The sequence below is a fragment of the Gorilla gorilla genome, chromosome 23 (genome assembly GCF_029281585.2).
Source record: "Gorilla gorilla gorilla isolate KB3781 chromosome 23, NHGRI_mGorGor1-v2.1_pri, whole genome shotgun sequence".
NCBI classification, from domain to species: Eukaryota; Metazoa; Chordata; class Mammalia; order Primates; family Hominidae; genus Gorilla; species Gorilla gorilla.
The window spans coordinates 40,590,128-40,614,929 of record NC_086018.1 but is presented as its reverse complement, the minus strand read 5'-3'; the positions used below and the strand labels follow the sequence as shown (position 1 = coordinate 40,614,929).

At 49.2% G+C, this 24,802-nt stretch overlaps 1 protein-coding gene and 1 non-coding gene across 8 annotated transcripts in view; one reads left to right on the top strand and one right to left on the bottom strand.

Moving 5' to 3' along the window:
* Positions 1–150, bottom strand: LOC115931982 (U12 minor spliceosomal RNA). The gene has a single exon (XR_004068374.1). It is a non-coding gene; the product is annotated as a U12 minor spliceosomal RNA (small nuclear RNA).
* A 31-nt stretch (positions 151–181) lies between these two features.
* POLDIP3 (DNA polymerase delta interacting protein 3) overlaps positions 182–24,802 on the top strand; it is a 31,286-nt gene continuing 6,665 nt past the window's right edge. For 2 of the 7 annotated variants that reach the window (XM_055374777.2, XM_055374778.2), the window contains exons 1-7: positions 434–612; positions 12,186–12,576; positions 13,238–13,375; positions 15,363–15,458; positions 18,801–18,980; positions 19,552–19,629; positions 23,087–23,216. In XM_055374777.2, coding sequence (XP_055230752.1) covers positions 554–612; positions 12,186–12,576; positions 13,238–13,375; positions 15,363–15,458; positions 18,801–18,980; positions 19,552–19,629; positions 23,087–23,216 — 1,072 coding nt within the window. In that variant the 5' untranslated portion in view covers positions 434–553. Of the gene's footprint in view, positions 267–354; positions 613–11,620; positions 11,751–12,185; positions 12,577–13,237; positions 13,376–15,362; positions 15,459–18,800; positions 18,981–19,551; positions 19,630–23,086; positions 23,217–24,802 lie in introns of those variants that run through there. The other 5 variants (XM_019018239.2, XM_063704769.1, XM_055374779.1 and 2 more) reach the window with 5 other exon arrangements.

Here is a 24,802-nt window from a genome sequence, read left to right as displayed (position 1 = left end):
CGGGCAGATCGCAACTCCCAGGCATCCCGCAAAGTAGGCGGGTCACCTCAGGGGCGACCTTTACCCGCTCAAAAATTCGTCTCACATTAGCAGTGAGGATTCGGGCGTCACCCCGAATCGTTATTTTCCTTACTCATAAGTTTAAGGCATAAGAAACCCTTTCTTTTATTTCCTAGGTAATGAATTCTATTCTCATTAGGCGTATGATGACTATCATAGTTGACTGTTGAGGTCATGATCCAGTTCCATTGAAGTTTTTCTTACTTGTTAGTAATGTATTTTGTTGCTTTTCATTTAATTTTTTTCCGTCGAGGAAAATAAATAATTCATAATGTACCCAACTTCCGTATGCAGATGAGCAGCCAGCCCCGCGAAGGCTCACGGGGAACGTCCCCGCCCCTTCCGGTTCTTGCCTGTTTTGAGCTGGCTGTCGCGAGAGTTGGTCCGCGGACGCCGGAAGTCGTTCGTCGCTCCCTAGCGGCCGAAGGGGCGGGCTCGCTGGCTCGCGGGCTGGGGGTGTCTCAACTGCTTTCGGCTTGCTCGGCGGAGCAAGATGGCGGACATCTCCCTGGACGAACTCATCAGGAAGCGCGGGGCGGCGGCGAAAGGACGGTGAGAGGCCTTTCCTTTCTTCGGGGTTTAGGGTCCGCGGCCTAGTGGAGCTCGAGGCGGGGTAGGTAGCGGTCCGGGAGCGACGCGGAGGACCGGGTGCGCCCGCCCCCAACCACAGCCGCGCTCCTCATTGGCCGGCCGCCGCCGTCGCCGCCGTCCCCGCCGTCCCCGCCGCGGCCCCGACCGCCCGCCCACTGGCCGAGGCACAGTCCCTCTGGCGGGCCTGGGAGGCCGACGGGGCCGCGGCGGGGACAGGGTGCCGCCTCGTGGACCTGAGGGGCTGCCCCCTGGGGCCCCCGCGTTCCGGGGTCCTGGGGTCTCGGCGGCGCAGCCTCCTCGCCTGTCTGGACTGGCATTTGGGCCCCGCTCCGTGATCTCGGCGCTGCCTGGTCTCCACCCATCTTAGAGTTGAGACAACCGAAGTTTAGTAGCAGGGAAGTGACTTGCTCCGACGGCCGAAGCTGAGGCGCAAGCCCAAATCCCCCTCCACGCGGCCCCTGTTAACACTCGCCTCCCTTTGTGCGGCGTTTTAAGTTTTCTGAGCCCGTTCATATACACGATGCCTCATTTAATCTTTTACAGTACTGTTGTCTGCTAGCTATTCATGTTACCCACCTTTTACTGATGGGGAACTTGAGGCTGGAAGTGGTAGAGTGACTTGCCCGAGGCCACGGAGAACTGAGCGGCGGGCTGAGCGCGATTTAATTGCTGGCTGAGTTGGCCTCCTACGTGGGCTTGAAAAACTGGTGGGTTGGGCAGGAGAAAGTGCTTGAGCTGGCTGAGGAGCCATGGAAGTGATTTGCAGTCATGTCTCCCAAACTTCCCCCAAACCCTTAAATGTTATTAGTCATTTCAAGCCTTTGTGAGCTGAGTTCATCTGTATAAAGAAGTGAGAACTTTGCCCAGTAGTTTCCCAACACACATTAAGTTTAAATGTTTTTGTAAATAGCCAGGATGTAAATATGTTAGATATTGTTTTCTCAGACATTTGTTCTTTCAGCAGATGTTTATTTTTATTTTTATGTTTTTTTTGAGACGGAGTGTTGCTCTGTCGCCCAGGCTGGAGTGCAGTGGTGCGATCTCGGCTCACTGCAACCTCCGCCTCCCCGGTTCCAGCGATTCTCCTGCCTCAGCCTCCAAAGTAGCAGGGACTACAGGTGTGCACCACCACGCCCGGCTAATTTTTGTATTTTTAGTAGAGATGGAAGTTTCACTGTGTTGGTCAGGCTGGTTTTGAACTCCTGACCTCAGGTGATCCTCCCGCCTCGGCCTCCTAAAGTGCTGGGATTACAGGCGTGAGCCACCGGCCCGGCCATTCGGCAGATGTTTATTAATACCGTCCATATGCCTGTGGCTAGGTTTTTCTCTTGATGTCTGAAATATATCCCTCACCTCCTTCCCCATCCTGGATACTTGTATCAACTACAATTGCCACCACCACCTCATAATTCGCAGCCAGCACTTACCTGGCTTCTGGTTCATAACGGGCACACAGTCAACTACTGACTGTGAAAGCTCTCTCAGATCTCCATCTAGTGACTGATGTGAAGCTGGTGCTGGCTCCTCTGGCCACTTCTAAGTCCATCCACATTTTGTAGGTTCCTTTGGAAACGACAGAATGATCCACCCCAGGTTCTTCTCTCTCTGAGGTCACTGCCCCAGTTTCTGACTGCAGGTGGACTGCACTGTAGTCTATTTGATCTGTATGTTTTTGGGTTTAGTGTGTGCAGAGTTTTGGGCAGTAGGTGGGGCTGCAGGAATGGGGGGTGGGTATGTGTGGATCCACAGGAACAGGGGCCTTGCAGCTGGATACACCTGGCACCTGCCACTGTTGGGTTCTGTTTCCCTGGCCAGGGGAGTTCTGAACTAGGCAGTTTCCTCACTTGTAATGGTGATTCCTGGTTGAGGGGGATTAAATGTGAGAAGGGTTTTTTTTGTTTGTTTTTTTGAGAGGGAGTCTCACTGTGTTGCCCAGGCTGGAGTGCAGTGGCACAGCCTTGGCACACTGCAACCTCTGCCTCTTGGGTTTAAGCGATTCTCCTGTCTCAGCCTCCCAGGTAGCTGGGATTACAGGTGCCCGACACCACGACTGTCTAATTTTTGTATTTTTAGTAGAGATGGGGTTTCACCATGTTGGCCAGGCTGGTCTCGAACTCCTCACCTCAGGTGATCCACCCCCACTCGACCTCCCAAAGTCCTGGGATTACAAGCATGAGACACTGCACCGGGCCAGAAGGTATGTTTTAAAGTTTGTGCCATGTGGCAAGTGTTCAGCAAAGGCTGGTAATTATTTTGGACCTTTCCTTAAAGGCATAGAAGCACACAACGCCCCTGGAGCATAGGTGAGCACTGGGACTCTAGAGGCAGACCGCCAAGCTTCCAATCCCTGCTTCTCCCACTTTCCCTAGAACCGTCTGCAAGTTACTTAACCATTCCTTGCCTTTCTTTCCTTATCTATAAAACATGAGTAATATCTACTTTATTAGGTTATTGTTAGGACTGAGTGAATTAATATACCTAAAGTGCATTGAAAAGTTCCTGACAACGGGTACTTAAGTGCTTGATAGACGTTAGCTTTCGTTATTGTCATTGAAGGCTTCTTAAAGTAAAGGAGTAACATGATTCAATTTTTAGCTTGAAAATATTTCTTTGCCATTGTGTGAGGATTGGATTGGGGCAAAGAGTGCAGGCAGAGAGACTAGCATGGAAGAACCTGGAGTGCATGCTGAGTTTGAGTTAAATCTTCTGGAAACTCCGTTTTTATCTCACTTGCACAGCCAACAGAGAAAAACTAGATCCAGTGGTCCCTGTTAAGATAATGTGAAAGATCTGAACAAATTCAATGAACAGATGTCATTTCCTGCAGTAAGTTTATTTTTATTTTATTTCTTTATTTTTTTTGAGATGGAGTCTCACTCTGTTGCCCAGGCTGGAGTGCAATGGCATGATCTCAGCTCAGTGCAACCTCTGGCTTCCGGGTTCAAGCGATTCTCCTGCCTCAGCCTCCCAAGTAGCTGGGACCATAGGCATGCGCCACCACGCCTGGTTAATTTTTTTGTATTTTTAGTAGAGGTGGGGTTTCACCGTGATGGTCAGGCTGGTCTTGAATTCCTGACCTCAAACGATCCACCCGTCTCAGCCTCCCAAAGTGCCACCGTGCCTGGCCATACATTCTATTTTACATACTGCCTAGAAGAATCTGCATACTTGGAACTTTGGTTTTAATGTTGCATGGATATTCCAGGAAGAATTTTGTTGTTTAAGAAAGCTTTTTCCTCTTAGTAGAAATAGCCAAAGATCCAGCTTGCGGAAATGTAAATAACCTCTTTCCCCACCACTCTGCTCACTTTGTTTCCTGTGATCCCAAGGATCACTTTTGTGGAATGTGCTTGTTCTCAAAAGCAGCCATTCTGTTTTGTGTTCCTCACACCTTGTGAGTCAAGAAAAGGGTCATAGCTGGATGCAGTGGTTGCTCATGCCTGTAACTGCAGCTGTGTGGGAGGCTAAGGCAGGAGGATTGCCTGAGTTCAAGGCTGCAGTGAGCCATGCTTGCACCACTGCACGCCAGTCTGGTTGACGGAGCAAGACCTCATCTCTTTAAAAAAGAAAGAAAAAAGTCATTACCATTATTATTACCTATGCATCCAATTAATTATTAAAAGATTCCTTGACTAATGGGAAATGATTGAACCAGAAGAGGGTGGTTTTGAGTGATACCTTCCTCCATGGTGAGGTGCTATCTTTCCTCACCACAGCACATCTCCAATGACTTTAGTTGTGAAAGATCCGTAGAGAGTCTCCTCAGGATAGCATTAGGTACCAGTTGCAGTGCTGGCCTGCCCCTCATGTTGGTTTTCTCCTTTATTTATTTGAGACAGGATCTTGCTCTGTCATCCAGGCTGGAGTGCAGTGGCAAGATCACAGCTCACTCCAACCTCTGCCTCCTGGGCTTAAGCAGTCTTCCTGCCTCAGCCTACCAGGTAGCTGGGACCACAGGCATATGCCATCATGCCTGGCTAATTATTTTTGTATTTTCTGTAGAGACAAGGTCTCGCCATGTTGCCCAGGCTGGTTTCGAACTCCTGGACTCAAGCAGTCCTCCTGCCTCTGCCTCACAAAGTGCTGGGGTTACAGGTGTGAGCCACTGTGCCCAGCAGTTTCTTCCTTTAGATATGAGGGCATCCCCAGTTAAGTCAGTTGACATGTCCGCTCTTGTTAGTTCGATGAGTTTAACCCTCAGCGGATAGCTTTCTGTCAGCTGCCTCCAAGCAGTTCAGTGTGGCAGCCTTGAATGTGCTGGAGGCTGGAGTTGAGCAGCTCTCTGGGCCAGACGCCTCATCTGGGGAGTCCTTGGAGCTGGAGGTGGGAGGTTGTTGGGGGACAGGGTGGATTGTAAACTTTGCAGTTCAGCCCAGGACTCTGGTCCTGGTACTGATTGCTTGTTTCCTTGTTGAAATAAGATAAAGGAAATAAAGACCTAAACACAAAAGGGAGGAAATGAGTTATTACATAACTCTAGGGAACGAATTATGTTTTAAAATGAAACATCTGCACAAGACTCTTGGGTAAGGGGATAGTATTTTATTTTATTTATTTTTGAGACAGAGTTTTGCTCTTGCTGCCCAGGCTAGAGTGCAATGGCGCCATCTCAGCTCACCGAAACCTCCACCTCCTGGATTCAAACGATTCTCCTGCCTCAGCCTCCTGAGTAGCTGGGACTACAGGCATGTGCCACTACGCCCGGCTAATTTTTTGTATTTTTAGTAGAGACGGGGTTTCACCATGTTGGCCAGGCTGGTCTCAAACTCCTGACCTCAAGTGATCCGCCCATCTCAGCCTCCCAAAGTGCTTGGGATTACAGGCGTGAGCCACCTCGCCCAGCAGGGGATAGTATTTTAGTGTCTTGTTTTTCTTTGTGTCTCTTAAACACCTAATTCAGAGTTGACCCTCAGTCATAGTTAGAATTAAGCTGTTTTCGCTCTATAAAAATGACCTAAACACACACCTAAACGAACACCCCCCAACCCAGAAGTTTTTTTGTTTGTTTGTTTTTATAAGACGGAGTCTTGCTTTGTCACCCAGGCTGGAGTGCAGTGGTGCGATCTTGGCTCATGGCAACCTCTACCTCCCATAACCCAGAGGATTTTAAACCCATGGGTTAAAATCTGCTTTATAATAATCCAGGGCCCCACTTCATGGGCCTGAATCCTTTGGACTGGACATCTGTCCAGAATGGGCTGTAGCCCTGCCCTCCCTCGACAGAGCCAGGAGGGTGAAATATTCCTATAGCCCAGACAGACCCTCCCTGGTCATCACACCTATGCCAGGTTCCCGTAGGGGGTATAGGGGAGAGAATTTGGGGTCCAGGGAACGTTTGCCTTCTCACCTGCCAGCAGCGCTCTTGCCAGGACCTCGCGGAATACCTGGTGAAGCCCTGGAAGCAGTTGCAGAGCTGTAGTTTCGGTGCGATGGAGGTGGGGCATTACGAGACTCAGTCAAAACCTTCCTCCTTCTCCCTCCCAAACATTTACTGAGGATAGAAGTGCAGGATGTGTTTGGGGAATGTCAGTAGTCACTCCAGTGGGGAGTAAGGCTGCAGCCATAAGCTGGAGCCAAAGCCGAGGCCCCCCCAGGGGTTGGGCTTTGTTAAGGAGCCCCCAGCAGTTCTAGAAGCGGGAGGGTAACATAATTGAGTCTATGTTTTAGAGACCTACCCCTGGCAGGAGTGTTGATTTGAAAAATTTCCGATGACTAATGCCTGCCTGAAACCAGTACTGCTGCCTGCTGGGATGAATAGCTGTCTTTTCATGCAGGAAGAGCAGCTGTGATTATAAAAAGCCTGAACACTGAAGCCCCCTCAAGCTGTTCACGAAAGAAGTTGAAAGCACTGGTGGAACCAGGGAACTGAGTGCATCAGATTGAGGGAAATAGCTTACTCCCTCCCACCGTGAGGAGCTCCTACTACATCCTCAACTACCGTTAACTCCCACCCCTAAATGTGCCTTTTAGGCTGTTCAAATAGATAAAAATGCCAGCACAAAGCATCTTGGTGGTCCTTCCTGCCAGGCAGGCATTGTGGTATGTGAGTTCTCAGTGCGTGCACCACCCGCTCGCCTCGCTGCTTGTGCTCACCCTTTGGTTGCTAGAGAGTGCTCCGTATCCCTGGGCATGACCGGAGTCCTAAGATTTCTTCAGCCTGCGGACTGTTCATCCTTCCTTTATATATATGTATAAATTTTTAAGGGTTTAACAACATATTGAAACTGAAATACCAGACAATAATGATAAGGAAGATTGTTTCTTTTTGTTTTGGTGGTGGTGTTTTTTGTTTTGTTTTGTTTTGTTTTGATTTTTCAGACAGGGTCTTGTTCTGTCTCCCAGGCTGGAGTCCAGTGGCGTGATCTTGGCTCACTGCAGCCTGGACCTCCTTGGCTTGGTTGATCCTCCTGCCTTGGCCTTCTGAGTAGCTGGGACTACAGATGTGCATCATCACTTGCAGCTAATTTTTTTTGGGGGGGGGCGGTAAGGTTATAGATCACCAGCATCCCAAGGCAGAAGAATTTTTCTTAGTACAGAACAAAATGGAGTCTCCCATGTCTACTTCTTTCTACACAGACACAGTAACAATCTGATCTCTCTTTTCCCCACATTTCCCCCTTTTCTATTCGACAAAACCGCCATCGTCATCATGGCCCGTTCTCAATGAGCTGTTGGGTATACCTCCCAGACGGGGTGGCAGCGGGGCAGAGGGGCTCCTCACTTCCCAGACGGGGTGGCTGGGCAGAGGCGCCCCCCACCTCCCAGACGGGGCGGTGGCCGGGTGGAGGCGCCCCTCACCTCCCGAACGGGGCGGCTGCCGGGTGGAGACGCTCCTCACTTCCCAGACTGGGTGGCTGGGCAGAGACGCTCCTCACCTCCCAGACGGGGTGGCGGTCGGACAGAGACGCTCCTCAGTTCCCAGACGGGGTCGTGGCCAGGCAGAGGCGCTCCTCACATCCCAGACAGGGCGGCGGGGCAGAGGCGCTCCCCACATCTCAGACGATGGGCGGCCGGGCCGAGACGCTCCTCACTTCCTAGACGGGATGGCGGCTGGGAAGAGGAACTCCTCACTTCCCAGACTGGGTGGCCGGGCAGAGGGGCTCCTCACATCCCAGACGATAGGCGGCCAGGCAGAGACGCTCCTCACTTCCCAGACGGGGTGGCAGCCGGGCAGAGGCTGCAATCTCGACACTTTGGGAGGCCAAGGCAGGCGGCTGGGAGGTGGAGGTTGTAGCGAGCCGAGATCACTCCACTGCATTCCATTCCAGCCTGGGCAACATAGAGCACTGATTGAGCGCGACTCCGTCTGCAATCCCGGCACCTCGGGAGGCCGAGGCAGGCAGATCATTCGCGGTCGGGAGCTGGAGACCAGCCCAGCCAACAGGGCGAAACCCCATCTCCACCAAAAAATACAAAAACCAGTCAGGCGTGGCGGCACACGCCTGTAATCTCAGGCACTTGGCAGGCTGAGGCAGGAGAATCAGGCAGGGAGGTTGCAGTGAGCCGAGATGGCGGCAGTACAGTCCAGCCTCGGCTGGGCATCAGAGGGAGACCGGGGAGGGGGGAGGGGGAGGGGGAGGGAATTTTTTTGTATCTTTTGTAGAGACAGGGTTTTGCCATGTTGCCCAGGCTGGTCTCGAACACCTGGGCTCAAGCGATCTGCCCGCCTTGGCCTCCCAAAGTGTTGGGATTACAGGCATGAGCTACTGCTCCTGGCGTTTTTTATTTTTTTTTTAAGTTTTTTTCTTAACTCTTCCAGCTCTGGTGTTTACTCTTGACCCATGCTTATTTAATTGATGCTTGAACCAGGTACAGTGAAGTTCAAGTCCATTCCTCACCCCTTAGTAGCTCTTGGGATAGTTAATCTCCTTGGTTCTGAGTTTCCTCATTTATAAAATGTGAACAATAACCTGATTCACGGGGTTGTAACATTTAAAGGATGTCTAAAGCTGGGCATGGTGGCTCCAGACTTAGAAGGCTGAGACAGGAGGTCAAGGCTGTAGTGAGCTATGATCACTGCACTCCAGCCTGAGCAGCAGAATGAGATTTTGTCCTTTTAAATTTTTTTAAATATGTTTTTGAGACAGGGTCTTGCTCTGTTGTCCAGCCTGGAGGACAGTATCATGATCCTGGCTCACGGCAACATTGCAGTCTGGGGCTCAAGTGGTCTTCCTGCTTCAGCCTCTGGAGTAGACTCATGCTGCCATGCCCAGATAATTTTCTGCTTTCATTTTTATGGAGATGGAGTCTCACTGTATTGCCCAGGCTGGTCCTGAACTCCTGGGCTCAAGCCGTCCTCCTGCCTCAGCCTTCCAAAGTGCTGAGATTACAGGTGTGAGCCACCATGCCCAGGGAGTCTCGCTATGTTGCCCGTGCTGTTCTCGATCTCCTGGGCTCAAGCCATCCTGCCATTTGGCCTCCCAAAGTGCTGAGATTACAGGCATGAGCCACTGTGCCCAGCCTTCTTTCTTAAAAAAAAAAAAAAAAAAAAAAAGTCTGTGCGAAAAATTGTCAACCTGTAGTGAGTAATACTCAAAAGTTTTCATTGATCATGTCCTTTATTTTTTTTGAAACAGAGTCTTGCTCTGTCGCCCAGGCTGGAGTGCAGTAGTGTGATCTTGGCTTGCTGTAACCTCCATCTCCTGGGTTCAAGTGATTCTCCTGCCTCAGCCTTCCGAGTAGCTGGGATTATAGGCGCGTGCCACCACGTCTGGCTAATTTTTGTATTTTTAGTAGGGACGGGGTTTCACCATGTTGGCCAGGCAGGTCTTGAACACCTCACCTCAAGTGATCCATCAGCCTCGGCCTCCCAAAGTGCTGGGATTACAGGTGTGAGTCACTGTGCCTGGCCTAGCTGCAAGTTTCTGAGGTCACCCCAAAGCATAGTCCCAGTTTGTCTATGGCTTTGTAGGCCATGGAACACGAAGCCTAGGGTAGCCCAGTCCTAGGGAGGGTGGATGCCATCTACCACATACAACCATTTCTTTCTAATCGTGCATGCCGGTCCCCTGAACACCCCCTTCCTTTGGCCCTGCTTTCTCTAGTGCCTCCATCTCCCAGAGTCCTCACATTAAAAAAATAGGGCAGGAATGGGCAAGTAAACCTTAAGCCTTATCTGATTAATTGTATAAATGACCCTTCTACCCAGAACCCACTGGAAAATCTTTAAATCTGAATTTGCCACTCCAAAGAGAAAAATGATAGCATGCATCACTGCCTGTTTTAGTCCGTTTAGAAAATACCCTAAGCTGGGTAACTTATAAAAAACAGAAACTGCCGGGCGCAGTGGCTCACGCCTGTAATCGTAGCACTTTGGAGGCCAAGGCAGGCGGATCACGAGGTCAGGAGATCGACAGCATCCTGGCTAACACGGTGAAACCCCGTCTTTACTAAAAATGCAAAAAATTAGCCGGCCGTGGTGGCGGGCGCCTGTAGTCCCAGCTACTTGGGAGGCTGACGCAGGAGAATGGCATGAACCCGGGAGGCGGAGCTTGCGCCAAGATTGCGCCACTGCACTCCAGCCTGGACGACAGAGCGAGACTCCGTCTCAAACAAAACAAAACAAAACTGAAAAAAAGAAACTTCCTTGTCACAGAGAGTCTGGGAAGTCCAGGATCAGGATGCTGGCAGATTCCATGTCTGATGAGGGCCTGCCTGCTTCCTGGTTCTAGATGGTCTTTTTGCTGAGTCCTGACATGGTGGAAGGGGCCAAGAAGCTTTCTGGGGCTTCTTCCTTATAAAGGGCACTAATCCTGTTTGTGAAGTGTCTGTCCTCATGACTTAATCACTTCCCAAAGGCCACCACCTCCTACCAATCACATTGCAGATTAGGCTTCAACAGAGGAATTTTGGGGGGACACAGATGTTCAGTCTGTATTACTGCCTTAGGTTTGGTACTGGCATATTGGAGGCAGCAGGTGTTTTTCCATTATTTGAGGGATAACAAGATGAAGGTCCACGTTTGCTTTTATTGGTACCAGGTAGACTCACCTTTGGCTGCACTTCTGGTATTTATTAGCAGAGGAACTGACAGCCAATCTCACTCCAGCCACTGGAATGCAGCAGTGGGAGAGTGCCAGTGACTGACCCAGTATGAGAGATGCCTCCTGGGAGGTCCAGGCGGTGAAGTGGGAGGCAGTACAGGAACTCGTTTATGCAGCAGAGTTTACCCTCTAACAGCAGGTCAGAGATCCTCAACATGGCTCTTCTCCAGAATCACCCATGGAGTTAAAAATGCAGATGGCCAGGCCTTGCCCCAGATTTTGGATTCAGTATCTAGGGTGGGATCTGGACATCTCTGTATTTAAGAAGCTCCACAGGAGTTTCTGACACTCAGCCAGGGCTCGATGCTGCTTAGGAGGTGCTGGGCCCTGCAAAAGGACTGAACCCCATTCTCCTCCCCCCGCCCCACCCAGGGTAGGGAGAGAAAAAAGGAAACAAGCAGGTATAATAATAGGCACAGAGGAGAGTTGGCCTGGAGAAATCCGGGAGGGTTTCCCAAAGAGCACCCGTTGACATAGGAGTCCGCAGGCAGAGCGTCTGCCGCATGAGTGGCCATTGAGGGTACCTGTTGTAGAGAGGCCTGAGGGTGGGAGGCGACAGAAGAAGCCCAGAGACCTTGGGGAGGATCTCCAGCGCTGTACTCAGGAGGGCCTTGTGTTCACTTTCAAGCCACTGTAGGCCAACAGAGGAACCCAAGAAAGAGACCGGGGCCTGTTTATGGAGTTTCATTCATTTCCAATTAAAAAAAATATATTTTATTTTAAATTCAGGGGGTACATGTACATGTTTGTTCCATGGATTATATTGCATACTGGTGAGGATTAGGCTTCTAGTGTACCCATTACCCAAATAGTGAACCCCGTACCCGATCATTTCCAATTTCAGTGGTTTCTGTATTTGATATTTTTGCTATTGCAACTTTTTCTTTCTTTCCTACCAAGTCTTTGTGTTTTCTGTTTTCTTCTAGCTCTAAGCCAGACCCATATGTTTGCTCTCTTGGTCTTAGCCCAGTAGATGGTGTCTGCCTTCCTTAGAGACACTCTTTGTTAATCATTGAGCCTCTCCAAACCTGCTTCTCCCACTGTAAAGTGGGCATAGTAAGTACTTCTCAGGGTGCTGAGAGGGCTGAGTGAGAACATGGATGGGGATGGGCCTTGGAAACTAAAGTTACTCCTCAGATAAGTGGGATTAGATTTGGTGGATGTTTATTTTATTTGACTGGCATTGTTGGGAAGTTATTGTCCATGTTGGTGTCTCAAGACACGTGGTCTAGGAAGCAAAACAGTCTTAACTAGCGATAAAACTTGCCAGCCCCTCTCTCTTAATTTTGCTTAAAATGCAAAGTTAAAAGCCATCATGAAACCAGGAAAGGAGTCATCATGTAGGCATAATTGTTTACTCAGTCACAGGCAAGGAGCCGCTTTCTGATTCTCCAGGGCCGCCTCTGTCCCCAGTGTTACCACAGTTCCACTTTCATAGACTGCTGTTCATACCCAGATCCACTTAATATTGATTGCAATTTATATTTACAGGCTTAATGCCAGACCGGGAGTTGGAGGTGTCCGATCTCGAGTTGGGATCCAGCAAGGCCTTCTCAGCCAGTCAACACGCACAGCCACCTTCCAGCAGAGATTTGATGCCCGGCAGAAGATTGGCCTCTCAGATGCCCGGCTCAAACTGGGAGTCAAGGATGCCCGGGAGAAGCTTTTGCAGAAAGATGCCCGATTTCGAATCAAAGGGAAAGTGCAGGATGCCAGAGAGATGTTGAACTCTCGCAAGCAGCAGACCACGGTGCCCCAGAAGCCCCGCCAGGTTGCTGATGCCCGGGAGAAGATCAGCTTGAAGAGGAGTTCCCCTGCTGCCTTCATAAACCCACCCATCGGGACAGTGACCCCTGCTCTGAAGCTCACCAAAACCATCCAGGTAAGTTGTGGCTTTTGTCATGAATTCCCAGGAAGCTAGTAACAAAGGTAGATTTAGAGGCAAGGTGCCAGGAATGATTGGGCAAAAATACTGTCCTCTCAAGTGTTGGTATAATACACACTTTGCTCCTTACAGAGGCTTTAAGTACGTTATAGCCAAGGAACTATACAAGGAAGGAAAGGTATTATCTCAGTTCTAAAAAAAAGAAAAAGGAGGCCCATAGAAATTTGGTGACTTTCCCAGGTGAGATACTGGTGGAAGAAAGAGAGAGGAAAGGACAACAGATTTATTGAACACATGCTATGTGGCAGGCTGTTAACATCTGTGACCTTACAGTCCTCACTCCACCCCCAGGCCCAGTGGGATTTGGCCCCTAGGCCAAGGCCCTGGCCACCCTTCACAGCTGCCACCCCAGAGGGAAAGGAAACAATGTCATTTAACCTTCATAGCAGCTTTGGTAATAGGAACAGCAGCGGCCACAGCAAACATTTACTGAGCCAAGTCCATTAAGCCCTACATGTGCATTACCGGCATGGTGTCTGGATTGATGATTCTTCTGTTACTTGCTACTGTGGAGGATAAGGCCCTCTGTAGTGCCTTTTACCAAAGACCAAAGCTGCATGCCAACCATGTATCAAGTTCAGTAACCCCCTTCTTCTAGAGAATGCATGTGGACCCTGTGGGGTGGATTCTGACCACTGAGTGTTTCCAGGTTCCACAGCAGAAAGCCATGGCACCACTTCATCCCCATCCTGCCGGAATGAGAATCAATGTTGTCAATAACCACCAGGCCAAACAGGTAGAGTGAGTGAGTGAGAGAGAGAGAGAGAATCTGTGTGTACATAGCGAACATGTAGGTGTGCACGTGTTTTGATGAGGCCTACTTGGGTGGATGGACTGAGGCTTGCTCAGTTGGTAGTTCCCAGTTGGTAATATTGGAGGCAGGGTTACAGCGAAACTTTTTGCAATTTGAGTTTAAAGAAGAAATTTTTTATTTTTTTTTATTTTTTGAGACGGAGTCTCGCTCTGTCGCTAGGCTGGAGTGCAGTGGCATAATCTCGGCTCACTGCAGCCTCTGCCTCCCGGGTTCAAGTGATTCTCCTGCCTCAGCCTCCTGAGTATCTGGGACTATAGGCGCGTACCACCACACCTAGCTAATTTTTGTATTTTTAGTAGAGATGGGGTTTCACCATGTTGGCTAGGATGGTCTCAATTTGTTGACCTCGTGATCCCCCCGCCTCAGCCTCCCAAAGTGCTGGGATTACAGGCGTGAGCCACCACACCCAGCCAAGAAGAAACTTCTTAATAGAGGAAGGGAGGCATAGGGGGCAGAGAGGCTAAAAAAAGTTCCGTTTTTTTTTTTAATTTTTTTAAATAAAAGTTCTATGTGCTTAATATAGAAAACTTGCCAAAAAGTCCCTCAAGTTCCTATTCTCCAAAGCCAATCACTGTTGAAATTTTGCCGTAGTTCCTTACATGTATGCTTCTTTTTTTTTGATACAGGGTCTCACTGTGTCCCCCAGGCTGGAGTGCAGTGGTGCAGTCACGGCTCACTGCAGCCTTGAGTTTCTGGGCTCAAATGATCCCCCCACCTCAGCCTCCTGAGTAGCTGGGATCACAGGTGCATACCACCACATCTGGCTAATTTTTGGAGTCTTGTCATGTTGCCCAGGCTGGTCTCAAACTCCTGGGTTCAATCGATCCTCCTGCCTCTGCCTCCCAAGTAGCTGGGATTACAGGCATGAGTCACCGTGCCTGGCTAATTTTGTATTTTTAGTAGAGACGGTGTTTCTCCATGTTGGTCAGGCTGATCTCGAACTCCTGACCTCAGGTAATTCGCCCACCTTGGCCTCCCAAAGTGCTGGGATTACAGGCGTGAGCCGCTGTGCCCAGCCCCAGTCTGTTTTTTACTTAACTCATAGTTGTGGTTGTGGTTATATATTCTTTTTTTTTTTTTTTGAGACCGAGTCTCGCTCTGTCACTCAGACTGGAGTGCAGTGGCGCGATCTTGGCTCACTGCAAGCTCTGCCTCCCGGGTTCACACCATTCTCCTGCCTCAGCCTCCTGAGTAGCTGGGACTACAGGCGCGTGCCACCATGCCCGGCTCATTGTTTGTATTTTTCGTAGAGACGGGGTTTCACCATGTTAGCCAGGATGATCTCGATCTCCTGACCTCGTGATCCGCCCTCCTCGGCCTCCCAAAGTGCTGGGATGACAGGCGTGAGCCACTGAGCCCAGCCATGGTTATATTCTTATCCAATTTTGTATCATTCTTTTTTCACTTTGTAACTCAAGCATTTCTCTGTGACATTTCACATTTACTGTACATGTTTTAGTAACTGCAAAATCCATATAGTTGGCATTCCAGTTTTATTTAAACCATTTTCCTGTCATTTTCACTGTTAGAAATCCTTCTGCTATGAACATCTTTGTAAATAAAGCTCTTTCTAGGGTTTGGATTTATTTCTGTAGGTCATATTAACAAGGATGGACTTTCCAAGCCAAAGGATATAAAGAAACATTTTAGGGACTCTTGGTACATACTGCCCACTGGGAAAAAGGGACTTCTGATGTATCTGGAAGTTGTAGGACTTTCACTGGGCCCTTGTTGACAGGGAGTTAGCCTGTGAAGACTTGGGCCCCAGTCTTTCCAGGCACCGTCACCCCTGTGCCCACTTCTCCTTGGTCCCTTTGTTTCTCCAGCAGCCATTTCCTTGCCATGCCTATTCTAGATGTCTGTTGAGGGCCCAGATGCCACATTTGCTTATATTTCTTTATATTCTCAGAATTTATATGACCTGGATGAAGATGATGATGGTATAGCTTCCGTTCCTACTAAACAGATGAAGTTTGCAGCCTCAGGCGGCTTTCTCCACCACATGGTATGGCATTTCATGTTTTCTTACACTGCGTGTCTGATCAGGCAGGTGGGAGAGGTTGTGTTGAATAGAACCTGTTGTTTTTTTGTTTGTTTTTTTTGTTTTGAGACGACGTCTCGCTCTTGTCCCCCAGGCTGCTGGAGTGCAATGGCGCAATCTTGGCTCACTGCAACCTCCGTCTCCTGGGTTCAAGCTATTCTCCTGCCTCAGTCTCCCTAGTAGCTGGGATTACAGGCGCCTGCCGCCACGCCCAGCTAATTTTTGTATTTTTAGTAGAGATGAGGTTTCACCATGTTGGCCAGGCTGGTCTCAAACTCCTGACCTCAGGTGATCCGCACGCCTCGGCCTCCCAAGGTGCTGGGATTACAGGCGTAAGCCACTGCGCCCAGCGTGAATAGAGCCTTTCAATGCAGAAATATTTCTTTGTTTGGGCCGTAAGATTTTCAGAGCTGGAACTAGTCCAATCCCTTAGTTTTATAAACGCTGAGACACTGGGGTGCCTTCTGATTTGTTCAAGGTCCCACAGCAAGTGAAGTACAGGGCTGCAGCTCCTAGGTGCTGTGTTTGAGACACTATAGGGAAAATGTGAGTGATCCCACAGTGGGGAGTCTGTGTTCTTACCTTGGTGGCTGGCCATTCTGCATGCTTTGTAACCCTTTGTGGTCAGCAGCTCTGGCGCTGCTCTTGGAGTCTGGATTCTGTTGGTTGACATTAGCAGGAATACATCTCACCTGATGTGTGGGCTCTACCAGGTGCAGCCTGCATGCAGGGAAAGCTTGCTAGGCTAGAGTGTTGGTCAGACATCATGCAGAGAAGGAAAGAAAACAACATCTGGGATCATCAGGGAGGTCCATGCTGCTCAGCTCAGTGGTACAGCCAAGTGTCAGACAGGGAGGCCAGTGGGCTGCCTAGGTGGGTCCTTGTGGCAGCCACCTCTTTTGTTTTTCCTTCAGACGCTCAAAGACTCAGTTTTGGTTACTGTCCTGAGTATGTGGACCAGCCTCCTGGTTAGTAATTAAGAGAAATATGGGCCAGGTGCGGTGGCTCACGCCTGTAATCTCAACACTTTGGGAGGCAGAGGCGGGCAGATCACAAGGTCAGGAGATGGAAACCATCCTGGCTAACACGGTGAAACCCTGTCTCTACTAAAAAATACATAAAAGTTCGGGCGTGGTGGCTCACGCCTGTAATCCCAGCACTTTCAGAGGCTGAGGTGGGTGGATCACGAAGTCAGGAGATCGAGACCATCCTGGCAAACACGGTGAAACCCCGTCACTACTAAAAATACAAAAAAATTAGCCAGGCGTGGTGGTGTGCGCCTGTAGTCCCAGCTACTCTGGAGGCTGAGGCAGGAGAATGGCACGAACCCAGGAGATGGAGCTTGCAGTGAGCCGAGAGGCGCCACTGCACTCCAGCCTGGGCGACAGAGCGAGACTCTGTCTCAAAAAAAAAAAAAAAAATATCCGGGGTGTGGTGGTGGGCACCTGCAGTCCCAGCTACTCGGGAGGCTGAGGCAGGAGAATGGTGTGAACCTGGGAGGCAGAGCTTACAGTGAGCCGAGATTGCGCCACTGCACTCCAGCCTGGGCGACAGAGTGAGACTCCGTCTCAAAAAAAAAAAAGAAACATGAAGCTGGCTCGGCATGGTGGCTCATGCCTGTAATCCCAGCACTTTGGGAGGCTGAGGTGGGCAGATTACCTGAGGTCAGGAGTTGGAGACCAGCTTGGCAACATGGTGAAACCCCGTCTCTACTAAAAATACAAAAATTAGCTGGGCATGATGGCGCGTGCCTGTAATCCCAGCTGCTCGGGAGGCTGAGGCAGGAGAATTGTTTGAACCCCGAGGTGGAGGTTGCAGTGAGCCAAGATTGCGCCACTGCACTCCAGCCTGGGTGACAGGGCGAGACTCCGTCTCAAAAAAAAAAAAAAAAAAGGAGGTCGTGAAGCTCAATGATGCCAGTTTGTTTCTTTACAAAGGGACCAGGCCTCTCCAGTAATTAGACTGCTCAAGTCTGCTATCAAGGGAACTATCAGCTTGCTCAGTGAGTCTCTATCCCTATTTGATACCCTAATTCAATAAATGCCATATTTATACTCATGCATCTTGTACCCTGTGAGATGGGTACTGTTGATTACCCTCGTTGATGGATGAGGGACAGGCATGGAGAGGTGAAATAAGCCTGTTCAACATCACCCAGCTGATGAGAAGCAGTGGATCTAGGAATGGAGCCCGAGCAGTCTCGCTCTCAGGGCCCTGTGTGGAGTCACTGTGCTGTCCCAGCTCTGGAGACGCAGAATTCCACGTGAGGAATGTGGAATTCAGCATGGGGATGACGCTGCTTCACCCAGACTTGGAGAAGTGTGGTGAATTGCCCCTGCCCATGCTCTGATGTGCCTCTCTGGCCGCTGCGTTCCTCCTTTCTCCCTGCCCTGGGTCAGTGCCTGTAAACACTAAACCAGCAGGGCCCCCGTCACTTCTGCTTTATGCACCTTTTTCCTCAGACACATTAATACAGGGGAGTTTTGTTTCCAAGGGACCACATCCAGATGGAGGGGCTGTTTTTGGTGATCTGCACTGCCAAATGCCCGAGTGTCCCTGACAGTCTGGGAGCTGATGAGGCCAAGGCTGTGTGTGGTTCCTCTGGATGGCCAGAAGAGGAACCAAAACACTGAATTCTGGGCCTTCTTAAGAGTGGTGATCAGCACATTGTGATAGAAGCATATCTGGGAATGAACTTGGCCTCAAGCTTTTGGTCTTTTAATTTTTTTTTTTGTAAGCAAAAGCAGCTTTATTAAGAAAACAAAGGAATAAAAGAATGGCTACTCCATAGGCAGAGCAGCTCTTTTACATTTTTTGTAGAGATGAGGTCTCACTGTGTTGCCCAGGTTGGTCTTGAACTCCTGGCCTCAAGCAGTCCTCTCACCTCAGCCTCCCAAAGTGCTGGGATGGCAGATGTGATCCACTATGCCTGGCCAAGCTTTTGGCCTTCTGACCAGCCTCATCTTGTAGAATTTTTAGAAAGTCTAAGTGGTGTGGGTGAGCCTGTGGCTCCTGGGTAATTTTCCAGGTCAGGGCTGTATGGAAGCTTCCTGCCAAGAGCTTCTGGCACTGTGGGGAGTGGCTTCTGTGAGTGTGTGCTCAGGCTGTGTGTTTTTCTCTCCCCCTGCCCCTTCCCTATGGGATGTCACTGGCAGCCGGCAGCTGTTTTGGCTCCAGACCTCTAATAGAATTAGAGAGCTGGGAGGCGTCGAGGGTTCATGCTCTCAGCAAGTTGTCAGCCTCTTGGGGCTTCTTCAGAACATTGCGGGTCTGGCTTCTCAGATTCTTTTCTGTCTCTTCGTTTAGGCTGGGCTAAGCAGTTCCAAGCTTTCCATGTCCAAGGCCCTCCCTCTCACCAAAGTGGTTCAGAATGATGCATACACAGCTCCTGCTCTCCCTTCCTCTATTCGAACAAAAGCCTTGACCAACATGTCCCGGACTTTGGTGAACAAGGAAGAACCCCCCAAAGAGCTGCCATCTGCTGAGGTGAGGTGACGGTGGTGACTGCAGCAGTTGGGGTCAGGAGGGCTGTATGCTTATATGTATCTCATTGTGTTCCCCACAACGCCTTTGTGAGGTGGGCATTGCCACCCCCATTCTACAGATGAGCAAACCAAGACCTAGGGACTCTTACCGTCAAAGACCTTGCAGGCTAGTGGGGACGGCAGACCTGCTGAGAGATTGCGGTATCTGGTGATATGTTAGACTCTCTCAGAAGAAAGCTATTAGGAGGGCTGAGGACAGATTATCTCATTCCAGTTGGGAAGTCTGGGAAAAAGGGCTCTTTTAGCTGAGTGGGTCTGGAAGCATGAGTAGCCTTCCAGGTAGAGGCTCAGGGCCTGAGAGGCTTGCGTATTTGGGAGATGGGAGAGGGTCCATGCTTTTAGCATAAAGTGATGGGGGGTGTAGTGGACACTGAAGTTCAGGGGGCCCATTTGTGGTAACTCTCCATGGAGCTTTCCTCTGGGCCTTCCTAGTCACGTGCCTGGAGGAATTTCTGTTGTGGGAATGCTTATCAGCCATCTGGCTTCTGATAACGCTCTTGTCTATGTGGCAGCCCGTTCTCAGCCCATTGGAAGGCACCAAGATGACTGTGAATAATCTGCACCCTCGAGTCACTGAGGAGGACATTGTTGTAAGTACTGTGACCTACCAAACATTTAAATCTCAAACCGTCTCTGTGGCAAAGGTCTCTTAAGACCCACCCTCAGGTTTGATGACTGCTAGGACTCACCAGACTCAGCATACAGTCACGCTCAGGGCTGAGACTAATGACAGCAAAAGGATGCAGAGCAAATGGCTCATGGGGTGAAGTCGGGGGGGAAACGAGGCACAAGCCTCCAGAGGCCCCTCCCAGCAGAGTCGCACAGGATGCTGGGTGCAACTCGCAGCAAGTTGTGACAATACATGTGACACCAGGGAAGCTCATTAAAGAGTCAGTACCCAAAGGTTTTACTGGGGGCTGGTCACTTCGGCATTCTCTGTGTAGCATGTACCAAAATTCCAGACTCCCAGAGGGAAAGCAGCTGTTGAGCAGAAACCATGTTGTTTGCACAGTCCAGGCACAGTGAACTGTGGGGTGGCAGGAGCCCTCCTGAGATCCGAGTTCCCAGATGCCAGCCAAGGGCCACCCCTGGAATCGGACCTTTCAAACAATAGCAGTCAGCCCAGCTGCTTCACTCTTGTGCACAGCTTCTAGCCAACGCCAGGTGCCTGGCCTGAATCTCAGAGTCAGGGGATATCTATGCTATAATGGGTCCTAAATGGGATCCTTTAGTCTCACTGGGCAGTATCCAGTAGTTGTGTTTTCCTGTGTCCTTTGGAGGTATTACAAGATGATTCCAAAGTGAAAAAAGTGAGATGGATTGGTGGTATCCACCTTCCTGGTCCATCCCGTCCCACCCATGGCAGTCATGGGCAAAACCTGTCAAATGTCTGTAAGCGGGGTTCTGGATGCAGCTAGGACTTCTTTTCAACATCATTTTCATTCAGGCACCCAAAAGAGCCATTAGTTTAGAAATCCAGGCATCCTTTGAACTGTCAGATCACAAAATGAATACGTTTGGAGAATCCAGCCTCTCCCTGCAGTTGAGTCCCAGACTAACAGACTGCACTGGTCACTACATTTGTTAAATCTTTTTGTTTTGTTTTGTTTTGTTTTGTTTTTGAGATGGAGTCTCACTCTGTCACCCAGGCTAGAGTGTAATGGTGTGATCTCGGTTCACTGCAACCTCTGCCTCCCAGGCTCTAGCAATTCTGCCTCAGCCTCCCGAGTAGCTGGGATTAGAGGCGCCTGCTACTACGCCTGGCTAATTTTTGTATTTTCAGTAGAGGCAGGGTTTCACCATGTTGGCCAGGCTGGTCTCGAACTCGTGACCTCAAATGATCCACCCGCCTCGATTTGTTTTTTTTAAAGATGGAGTCTTGCTCTGTCGCCCAGGCTGGAGTGCCAGTGGTGCGATCTTGGCTCACTGCAACTTCCCCCTCCTGGGTTGAAGTGATTCTTATGCCTCAGCCTCCCTGGTAGCTGGGATTATAGGCGTGTGCCACCACACCCGGCTAATTTTTGTATTTTTCAGTAGAGATGAGGTTTCACCATGTTGGCCATGTTGGTCTTGAACTCCTGACCTCATGATCTGCCTGTCTTGGCCTCCCAAAGTGCTGGTATTACAGGTGTGAGCCACTGTGCCCAGCTGAGGTTAAATCTTAATTGTGAGACACACACATGCCATGAGATGGGTCACTTGTATCCCCTTCTCCTTTAGCAGGGACAGTGCTGTGAATGGTGCACGTGAGGATGGAAATTGTAGCCTATTTTGTGTAATACTTGACAAGTCATTAAGAATTAAAGCTGATTGCCGGGTGCAGTGGCTCACGCCTGTAATCCCAGCACTTTGGGAGGCCAAGGTTGGTGGATCACCTGAGGTCAGGAGTTCGAGACCAGCCTGGCCAACATGGCAAAACCCTGTCTCTACTAAAAACAGAAAAATTTGCCAGGCGTGGTGGCACGTGCCTGTAGTCCCAGCTACTCAGGAGGCTGAGGCAGGAGAATCACTTAGAACCTGGGAGGTGGAGGTTGCAGTGAGCCGAGGTCACGCCATTGCACTCCAGCCCGGGTGACAGAGTGAGACTCTGTCTCAAAAAAAGAAAAGAATTAAAGCTGTTAAGAAGCGTAATAACAACTGCCATTTACTGAGTACTTGCTATGTGCCAGTCACTTTAGGCAGACTCTTGGAAGATACATAATGGTGGAAAACTAAACACCAGTCATGATCAGTGCTCAGGGGAAATTGCTAGTAATAATCACCCTCGCTTCTCTTTTACCCAAATAGGCAATGTTAAAAGGACAATGGTAATAAAATTGGAATTACACCTACTATTTATAGTTGGCCCTCCATATCTGTCGGTTCTGCATCTGTGGATTTAGCCAACCACTGAATGAAAATACTCAAATTTTTAAAAATAACACTATGATGAGAAATAATACAAATTTTAGAAATACAGTATAACTATTTAGATAGCATTTACATTGTATTTGGTATTATAAGTAATGTAGAGATGATTTAAAGTATAGTGGATGATGTGCGTAGGTTATGTGTAACTACTACAGCATTTTATAGCAGGGACTTGAGCATCTACAGATTTTAGTATCTGCGAGCGGTTCTGGAACCAGTCTCCCGCAGGTGCAGAGGGGCATCTTGTTTTGATATTTACCATTAAAAACAAACCATGTCAAGGACCTTTTCATAAACCTTCTTTTGGCCCTCACAGCAACCTTGTGAAGGCAGTTGCAGGTGAAGAAATGGCGTGAGTGCTAGTCAGCCTCTGTCCATCTTCACATTTTGCTCCCTCTCTGGCCTTAGTCGTCTTGTCTGTAAAATGAGGTGGAGATCGGAGTCAATGATGTGTGCAAAGCACTGCCTTAAAAATTATCTCAGTTGAGCTTTCCAGTAACGCTGGGAAGTAAGCTAGTCCTTTTTATTTTCAGAGGAGGAAACAGGCTCAGAGAAGTTAAGTAATTTGCTAGACGTCTCATAGCAGATAGAAAGCAGAGCCTGGGGGATCAAACTCAGGTCTGACTTAGAGTGACCAACTGTCCCTGTTTTGCTGGGGACTCTCCTGGTTTCATCACTCAAAGTCTCATGTCCAGGGAAACCCTTCAGTCCAGCCAAACCAGGACTCTGGGTAGAACTCCAGAATTTGTATTTCTAACAGACTGTTAGGTGACATATTAGCAGCTGTCTTTCTTTGTATACATGTATTCTAATGACAGGGCTCTTTGCGAAAATTTTCATAACTGTTTTATCCCTGTTGAGGTGGGCACTGAAGACTTTGGTGGTGGCTTGCTGGGAGATCCCAGGTGATCCAAGCCTTGTAAGCCCAGCCCCTTTCCCACTGCTAACCTCATCTGGTGCTGTGTTGAGGCCTGTGGATGTCTCCAGAGCACCACCTCACGTGGAGCCTCCCTGCAGTCTCAGGCGCAGGGCGCATTTAGCTGCAGCAGAGCCACCACACCCCAGGGCCTTCAGAGTGTGTGAGCGGCAGGTGCTGAGAAATCCTTCCCCAATCCCAACCCCTCTTGTTGTATGCAGGAGCTTTTCTGTGTGTGTGGGGCCCTCAAGCGAGCTCGACTGGTCCATCCTGGGGTAGCGGAGGTGGTGTTTGTGAAAAAGGACGATGCCATCACCGCATATAAGAAGTACAACAACCGGTGTCTGGACGGTAAGTTAGGGAGAAAGCAGTCCCCTGACCCTCCCACTCATCTCTACTTGCTGTCAGGTAGCAGGCCTTCCAGGAGAAGTCTCTGTGAGATGGGTGGAACCCATCTCTGGGGCCTCGTCTGCACCAGGAATGCTGTGCAGTCTCTGAGTAGTCCTGAGCTGTGGGTTACACAGGGCCCTGGATTTTCACCCAGCCCTTAAGCTTTTGAGCCCAGCGAAAAGGAAAACAGCATTTCTCCATGGATGGTTCTCTTAAGGGGTCTTGCCAGGGAAGCCAAGAGGCACAGCTGTTGCCTCCCAGATGTTGATCTGCTTAGTGCTAGGGCAGAAGTTCCTCCAAGCCCTGGAGTTTTGTCTGAATGTTGACACCTGGGTGAGAGCTGCTCCTGGTGGGTAAACAACAGACTTTATTGACTTGAGGTTCATATTTTTCATCTCCAGACAGCCTGTAGAGAAGAATTCTGTCTGCCATGCTCCTTTTCCACTCATTTGTTCTTTCAGTATGTATTGAGTGCCTACTGTGGACCAAGGCCCTGTGCTAGAAGTGGAGAAGCAGAGACTAATAAAACAATACAACAATAAAAAAATTACAAATAAAAGACCTGGAGCCTTGGCTAAATCTTGGCACCTGGGTGAACTCCCCTGGGTGAGTCAGTGGAGTTCTGATTTGCATTTCCCCATGGCTAATGGTGTTGAGCACCTTTTCATGTGCTTATTGGCCATTTGTATGTCATTAAAAAAATTATTTTTAATTTTGTTTTGAATTTCTGTTCTTTTTTTTGTTTTTTCTTATTTTTTGTCATATGTTTGGATGTGGAAAGATACTTATTTTCCTTTTTCTTTCCTTTTTTTTTTTTTTTTTTTTTTTTTTTTGAGTTTCTCTCTGTTGCCCAGGCTGGGGTGCAGTGGCGTGATCTCAGCTCACTGCAACCTCCGCCTCACCGGTTCAAGCGGTTTTCCTGCCTCAGCCTCCCAAGTAGCTGGGACTACAGGCACACGCCACCAAGCCCAGCTAATTTTTTTTGTATTTTTAGTAGAGATAGGGTTTCACCATGTTGGCCAGGCTGGTCTCAAACTCCTGACCTCAGGTGATCTGCCCACCTTGGCCTCTCAAAAGTGCTAGGATTATAGGCATGAGCCACTGTGCCCGGCTATCTTTGGAGAAATGCCTGTACAGAATCTTTGTCTGCTTTTTAATTAGGTTCTTTTTTATTACTGAGTAGTAAAAGTACTTTACATATTCTTAAGTCCCTTATTAGATAAGTGATTTACCAATATTTTCTCCCATTCTGTAGGTTTTTTTATTTCTGCTTTTTAATGTATTCATATGCAGTATAAGGACTTTTTGGTTAACAGCAGACCACATATATGACAGTGGGCCCATAACATTATAATACCATATTTTTACTGTATTTTTTCTGTGTTTAGATGTACAAATACAGTTGCCTACTCTACTCAGTAGAGTAACATGCTGTACAGCCGGGTGTGGTGGCTCAAGCCTGTAATTCCAGCACTTTGGGAGGCTGAGGCAGGAGGATCACTTGAGCCTAGAAACTTGAGACCAACCTGTGCAACGTGGCAAGACCC